The sequence below is a fragment of the Myotis davidii genome, unplaced genomic scaffold (genome assembly GCF_000327345.1).
Source record: "Myotis davidii unplaced genomic scaffold, ASM32734v1 scaffold238, whole genome shotgun sequence".
Taxonomy (NCBI): domain Eukaryota; kingdom Metazoa; phylum Chordata; class Mammalia; order Chiroptera; family Vespertilionidae; genus Myotis; species Myotis davidii.
The window spans coordinates 11353595-11361849 of record NW_006293779.1 but is presented as its reverse complement, the minus strand read 5'-3'; the positions used below and the strand labels follow the sequence as shown (position 1 = coordinate 11361849).

At 35.4% G+C, this 8255-nt stretch overlaps 1 protein-coding gene across 9 annotated transcripts in view; it reads left to right on the top strand.

The window, feature by feature from the left end:
* Positions 1 to 8255, top strand: part of GEN1 (GEN1, Holliday junction 5' flap endonuclease) — a 51185-nt gene that overhangs the window by 10723 nt on the left and 32207 nt on the right. For all 9 annotated transcript variants that reach the window (XR_001514518.1, XR_001514519.1, XR_001514520.1 and 6 more), the window contains 6 exons: positions 240 to 334; positions 1876 to 2026; positions 2318 to 2354; positions 2448 to 2528; positions 3392 to 3522; positions 5735 to 5796. Coding sequence is in view for 5 of the 9 variants with exons in the window: in XM_015566410.1 (XP_015421896.1) it covers positions 240 to 334; positions 1876 to 2026; positions 2318 to 2354; positions 2448 to 2528; positions 3392 to 3522; positions 5735 to 5796 (557 nt within the window). In the remaining 4 variants the exon portion in view is untranslated. The remainder of the gene's footprint in view (positions 1 to 239; positions 335 to 1875; positions 2027 to 2317; positions 2355 to 2447; positions 2529 to 3391; positions 3523 to 5734; positions 5797 to 8255) is intronic.

The following is an 8255-nucleotide window of genomic DNA, read 5'->3' as shown; positions in this document are numbered from 1 at the left end:
TCTCCTCTCCTGTTGGAATTCTTCTGTCTTTGGGGAACACATCTAAAAATTGAGGTACATTGATTGAGGGAGGGTTTTTTTAATTTGGGCAGTAACTTTATCTACCACCAAAGGGAAAATAAGTTGGTACGTTCGAAGGGAACAGAATAACCTGATATTTGAGAACATGGCACTTTGGTGACCTTGGGGGTGTTTTTGTGTGTGTTTGTTTTTCTTTTTAAAGCCATTTTCTTTTAAAGGTTTATTCAGTGGAGTGAAGAAAAACCTTGTAACTCTAATCAACAACCACTAGTTATTAAAAAACTGGCTCATTGCTCTGTGTGTTCCCATCCAGGTAAGCAGAATAGGGAATGATATCTTGGAGTATTAGTGTCAGATACCCACATTTTCACCCCTGTTCTTATAGGTGCATTTTATATTATCTTTCCTGCTAGATTGGGAATCCTCAGAGTCAGGAGTTGTCATATATACATAATAGGCACTCAGTAAATGCTAGTTGAATGAAATGAAGTGACATAAATGATAAATATAGAACAAGTACAGTTAGTTTCAAACTATGAATCCAAATTACTTAGATCTTAAAATTATGTTTTTAATATAGAAATCTACTTTAAGGGAAAAAATACACTAATAGTATTGGAGAAAATGGAATTGAAACTATTTGTTTCTTTAACAATGATTTATACTTATATATTTAAATAATTCTTAATTGTCCTAGAGTGCGTTTTGATTGTGTGAAGATAGTGCCTGGAAACTAATTTCTAAAATACGTTCATTATTTTTGAAAATAGTTTGGTTTCTCTTTATTAGTTTTGGAAGAAAAAAAAAGATGTCACTGATACATAGTAGATTAGAAAGGTCTTCCACTTTCAGCAGAGATTGAGATCATGTTAGATCATCTTTTAAAAGAAATTCTGCTTTATGTATTTGTCTTTTTTTTTTAATTCTCACCTGAGGGTATGTTTCCATTGATTTTAGAGAGAGAGGAAGAGGGCGAGACAGAAAAAGAGAGTCTTTCTCGATGTGAGAGAGAAGAACATCAATTAGTTGCCTCTCATACCCACCATGACTCAGGGATCAAATCCCCTTTGGTGCAAGGGATGACACTCCAACCAATCAAGTCACACTAGCCACGGCATTTATCTATTTGTCTTACTATGTTTTCATTAACATTATTACATTATAGATGAAATCATGGAAGAAAAATTTTTTTTATGGATAAGATTCTCCATTCTATATTTTCTTGATAACTTATAAATGGTAATTTTAGGTCATATCAGTTATGTATGCTCTTCCGTATTCTCAAAACAATGTTGAAGATGGTCATGCTTTCCTTTTAAAAGGAAGTAGGATCCCACACCTTTGTCACAGTCATAATTTGTTCATGTTCCAAGCATAATTTAAAAATAGTAATACAGGTAACTCAGAGCTAGACACTAAAAGAGGTAATTTATTGCTGTATTCTTTTAATATTTTAATTAAGGGCAACAGTTTATGAATTAGTCTATAAAGTAAATAATCTTTTTTAATACTAATAATTATAGCTTACTTTTCTTGAATTTAGCTATCAGATTAACCACAAACTTTTCCATTGTTGATTATTATGAATGTATAATTTCAAGTTACAAATTAACACTTTCAGATAATGGAATTTACAGAAACAAAGTGTCATGTGATAGTAATAGCTTAGGATCTACTATACCTTAAAGATGACTATAGTGTGTATTATTCTCTTTAACCTAAATATATTGAAAGCCAGGCACTCTGTTAGGCAGTATTCATTTTTGCAAATGTGGGTAAGTGCAAGAAAAAAAGTATAATAGAAGATAATTCTAAAAAGCAGTGAAAATCATACTTTCTTATACCTCCCTAAAGGTTCACCTAAGGATCATGAACATAATGGATGCAAATTATGTCAAACTGATCGATATTGTGAACCACATGATTATGAATACTGTTGTTCCTGTGAGTGGCACCGAACAGAGCAGGACAGGCAACTGATGACAATAGAGAACAATATTAAGAAGTAAGTTTTGTTTTTAACTCATTCTTTTCTGGCATGACCTATTTTATATACCTGTGGTTGAATTATTTCCATATAGCCTTCCCCCATGTCTAAATTAATAACATTTCACAAAATCCTTTTCTTGAATTTACTAAAAATATAGGCCATTTCAGGAGATGGTAATATAATAGTTATTCAAAGTGAAACTTGATGACTGAGATACTATACAGACATTTTTCATTAAATGAGAGATTAGATAAGATATGGTTTTAGTCTGATTGTATTAACAACATGTATATAATCTATTTTCAGAAAAGCTTGCAGTTGTGAAGGATTCCCATTCCATGAGGTAATAACTAATAATTCAAGTGTGTTTATTTCGGAAGTTTTTATTTTTTTTAAAGTTTGAAGTCTCAATTCCTATTTTCTTTTCTCTTGTTAGGTTATTCAAGAATTCCTTTTGAACAAGGATAAATTGGTAAAGGCAGTCAGGTACCAAAGACCTGATTTATTATTGTTTCAGGTATCTGAAAATAAATTCTTTACAGTATGAAGTTGAATAGTAGGAAGATAGAAGGGATAATCACTTTGAATGGTCTCCTATTGGTACCCATGCTTTTTTCAGCACTTATTTCTAGTCTTCATTTCTTTGCTACATAGTAACTGTACTTTGCAGACCATAAGGCAAATTGTAATTATGCTGTTTGTTAGAAAACACCTTAAATACCTTGTACAGATATATTGTATTCAGCGGTATATTGGGAGAGAGGGGCTGATAACCAAAGAATGTCAGGATCAAGTACTGGTATATTAATTTGCACGGACATTGTGATTTGTAATCAGTTACATAAATTTAGATTTGGATAGTCTATCACTCACTGTGTGACACTGGATATGTGTTTTCCTCAAAATAGAAATTATATTATGAAGTCACTATGAGGATTAAATGAGATTATTTATATTAACTCCTAAAGAGTGGCTAGGGAAACAGTGGCTCAGTAAATTATAACTACTTCTTGCTTATTCCTATCAACAACAGAAATAATAATGGTAACAAACAATTATTGAACATTTAAAATTTGCTTTTTTTAAAAACACATTACATATAATGTGACTTAATCTTCATAATCTGTGAGCTGGGTTATATTTTACCTGAGGCTGAGAGAAGTTAAGTAACTTACCCAACATCTAGGAAATACCATGCTGACATACAAATGGAGAACCCTCACACTTAATTACTATGTACTACTGACTCTTTAGGAGGCTCATTGTTCTGTCAGTGATACTACTTTAATGTTCATTCTGAAGGAAAAAAATAATATCATCTGAGTGCTCTTTGTCTCCAAGAGATAAGAAAACCTTATTTTATTTTTATTATATTTACAGAGATTTACTCTTGAAAAAATGGATTGGCCCAATCACTATGCATGTGAGAAATTGTTGGTACTTTTGACCCACTATGACATGATAGAAAGAAAACTTGGTAGAAGACACTCTAATCAACTACAGCCAATTCGGTATGAATTGTGTGTGTTTACATTTGAATATCTTATGATCTAAAATTTTCTTCTTAATCTATACTAATAATAGAGGAATATGCAAATTGTCCAGGACGCTGTCACAGTAACAGTAACAACCAAATAGCAGGCTGGCAGGCTACGTGGGGTGACAAGGCCAGCAGGGGGTTGGTGAGGGATGACCAAACGACTGAACAGCAGGCTCCATGGGGCAACCAGGCCAGTGGGGGGGAGTAGTTGGGGGTGACCAGACTGGCAGGGGGGCAGTTGGAGGCGACCCGGCTGGCAGGGGAGGCATTTGGGGGCGACCAGGCTGGGGGGGGACAGTTGGCAACCAGGCCAGCAGGGGTGGCAGTAAGGGGTGATCGTGCTGGCAGTGGGGGGAAGTTAGGGGCAATCAGGCAGGCAGGCAGATGAGCAGTTAGGAGCCAGCGGTCCCGGATTGTGAGAGGGATGTCTGACTGCTGGTTTAGGCCCGAGCCCTGGGATTGGGCCTCAACTGGCAGGCGGACGGCCCCCAAAGGGTCCCGGAAGGGAGGGGGTGCAGGCTGGGCTGAGGGGACCCCCCCCCCCCCACACACACACACACACACCGTGTATGAATTTCGTGCACCGGGCCTCTAGTATCTTTATAAAGATAGAGGAAAGGTCTCCTGGAATAAATAAAAGCTTAGTCAGGGCTTACAGCCAAGTTAACATAATAACTTCACACTCTGACATACTTTCCTGCTTCAATTACATAGTTATAATAAATTAAAGGAAATCAATAGTTTAATAAGATATAGCCAGGCTTAACCAGATAACTATTTCAGTGACCAAAAAAGGAACAAAAGTGTAAAGTGAATAGAGGGACCTCAGTGAAGGGTATGTCTGTGATCTTTGCACTATTCTTGCAAGCTTTCTAAAGGTTTGAAACTTTTAAAATAAAAAGTTTGCAGGAAAGTATTAAAGAAAAAAGATAAACAACAAAGAAAAGACAATGAGATAGCACACATCTTTCATAATAGTAATAGATGTCAAGAGATGACAGGATAATATTTTAAAACTTTGAGGGAAAATAATTGGCAGCCTAAACATTATTAAAATATTATTCACTGGTTGATAATGCATTTTCAGACATATGAAGACTAAGAGTTTACCATTCACAGGTCCTCATTAAAAGTACTATTAAAGGATGAACTTCATTCAGCAAGAAGAAAACTGAACCCAGAGGGAAAATGTAAATAACAAGAAATAGTGGTCAGCACAAAATTGATAAAACATAGCCAAATTAATAAACTGACTGGAAAAAATATGTATATAAATATCTGCATAATGCTTGATGGTTAAAATATGATCATAAGCTTCCAAAGTATATGTGTAGACATATAAGGGTAACCACTAAAACATTAGAAATCCAGTATCTTCTAAACCAATTCGTAAAATAATACTATCAAACCAAGCCCTGGCCTGGTGGTTCAGTTGGTTGGAGCACTGTCCCCTACACCAAAAGGTTATGGTTTGATTCTGGGCAGGGCATATACAGGAGGTAACCAATTAGTATTTCTCACATTGATATTTCTCCCTCTCTCCTTTTCCCTTCTCTTTCTAAAATCAATACACATATCCTCAGGTAAGGACTTAAAAAAAAGCACACACAAAATTACCAAGCCAAAAAAATATAAGAAGGAGGAAGTGGGAAGTAATGAAGAAAAAGCTTGGTAACAGAAAACACAAAATAAGAAACAGGAATGAGTTCCACTATGTTAGTAATCACAATAAATGTAAGTAGATTAATCTCATTTATTAAAAGACATTTTATTGGATGAGTAAACAAAATTCAGCAATATTCTTATAGGGCATGTACAGAATATACACTAAGTTAGAAAATAAGGAGAGTTAAAAGATTTGCCAGGCAAATATTTACCAAAGTGATGTAGAAAAATTAACAGAAGCAGAATAGACTTTAAAACAAAAATTATTATGGAAAAGTGGTACACTGAATAATAATGAACAATCTACTCATACACTCTAATAATTATAAGCCCTATACCCCTAACAATAAAATCTTTTGTATAAGTTAGTTGAATAACAATCTGGTTATTCCTCACAATATTTTTAATATTATAAAAATAGAATAAGAATCAATGCATATTTAATTATTCAATCTATAAATTGAAAACTTACAAGTTACTCATGCAATTGAATTTCATTCGATGAATTTGTTTTTCAGAATTGTTAAAAACCGGATCAGAAATGGAGTTCATTGCTTTGAAATAGAGTGGGAAAAGCCTGGTATGTATCATTTTAAACAGTTTAAGCAGCTTTTATAACATTAAACCATATATGTTTAGCAAATATTGTATGAATATGTAAAATATATGTATGTATGTATGTATGTAAGTAAAAAATAGAGAAGAAATATGTACCCAGGGTTAATTTCATAGTTTCCCTGTGCTATTTAAATAGGCTTTGACTAATAGTAGAGATTAAAGACTTCAAATAATTTTATTTTAATGTCTTAAATTGGCATTTCTTTTGTACTTAATGTTTAAAATATAATATGGAGATAGTTTGGATTGGTAGTTTTCAAGAAAATACCGCTACAGATGGTCTGCTCATTGGATTTCACTGTGGGGTACTCTTCCTCTCATTTTCTTACTCTTTAGTTTTCATGGGAGTTTTTAGTTGTCTTACTCTTATTTTTGTTATAGACAGAAATACAGTAAACTTGAATTAGCACCAAAACCAAAGGCAAGAAAAGCACAGATTATATAAATGGAAAATAATCCCAGTTTCATTTCTGTTTGGCATTGAGATTATATTGTGTGGTTATGGGTGAATGAGTGAGAGAGTAGATTTATCAATGAAGGTTTAAGTTGTAGGTAACTTGAAGAATGAAATTAATAAAGAATTAGATAAACTGTTCTAAGCAATAAGAAGAAGATAGAAAGCTGAAGATTTTTGAAAACTGCTTGGAAGCAGTACCACAAACCTTAGTCTATTTTCAGGAAGGAAAGTGACATTAACCCACTTTAGCCGTGCAGGTCTGTCTAGAACTGAGGATGGGATGCCCACTTTCACTTATCTTTGTGGGAGCTGTCCTTTAAGGGGAAAATGTACCCCAAGCTAGTTTAACTGAGAAACACCTTAAATTCACTGATTTCTATTATTTCTACTTTATTATACTCATCAACTAATATTTTCATTAGAGTTTGGCCTCCCTTGAGCTATTTTCCCTCATGTAGGATAAATGCAAAAATTTAGACTGTTACTTATATATCTTATTGTGAATTTACATATAAACCCTCTCATTTTCATTTATCACTAAGCCTGGGTATATCTTCAAAAGATTGATAACATCTGGAAAATAGTACAGTATAAACCCCTTATCAGGGGTTACATTTAACATGATTTTAGTTACCAGCAGTCAGTCACAGTTCAAAAATATTAACTGGGAAATTCCAGAAATAAACAATTCATAAGTTTTAAATTATGTGCCTTTCTGATAAATTCTTGTGATTTCCTGCTCTGTCCTACCTGAGATATGAAACATCCCTTTGTCTAGCATATTTAGGCTGTATATGCAGCCCACCCATTAGTCACATAGTAGCCATCTCAATCATCAGATTGACTGTCACAGTATTGCAGTGATTGTGTTCACGTAACCCTTATTTTACTTAATAATGGCTCCAAAGCGCAAGAGTAGTGATGCATTTGGAAATACCAAAGAGAAGCTTTAGAGTGTTTCCTTGAGTTGACAGGTGAGTACACTACAATAAGATATTTTGAGAGAGAGACCACATTCACAGAACTTTAATGATAGTATATTGCTGTAATCATTCTATGTTATTGTTGTTGTTGTTAATCTCTTACTGTGCCTATTTATAAATTAAACTTTACCATAATTATATGTGCATAGAAAAAAACATAGTATGTATGGGGTTCGATACTATTGGTGGTTTCAGGTATCCACTGGAGATCTTGTGCACTGCTGATGGGGTTACATAGAGGAAGACATAAACAGATGGAAGAACATACCATGTTCATGGATTGATAGAATCAACATCATTAAAATGTCCATACTATCCAAAGCAATCTATAGATTCAATACAATCCATTAAAATACCAATGGTATATTTCATAGACCTAGAACAAACTCTCCAAATATTAATCTGGAATGAAAAAAGACCCCGAATAGATGCAACAATCCTGAGAAAGAAGAACAAAGTTGGGGGGATCACAATACCAGATATCAAGCTATATTACAAAGCTACTGTTCTCAAAGCTGCCTGGTACTAGCACAAGAACAGACTTATAGACCAATGGAACAGAAGAGAGAACCCAGAAATCGACCCAAGCCATTATGCTCAATTAATACTTGACAAAGGAGGCAAGAACATACAATGGAGTCAAAACAGTCTCTTGGGGGCAACCAGGCCAGCGGCAGTTGGCAACCAGGCCAGCAGGGGCAGCAGTAAGGGGCAACCTGGCTGGTGGGGGGGCAGTTGGGGGCAACCAGGCTGGCAGGGGGCGCAATTGGGGGTGACCAGGCTGGCAGGCAGGGTCAGTTAGGGGCGATCAGGCAGGCAGGAGAGAGCAGTTCGGGGCAATCAGGCCGGCAGGGGAGAGCTCTTGGGGATGATCAGGCCGGCAGGCAGAGGGGTTATAGGCGATCAGGCAGGCAGGCAGGCAGAGGGGTTATAGGCTATCAGGCAGGCAGGCAGGTGAGGGGTTAGGAGCCCGCGGCCCCC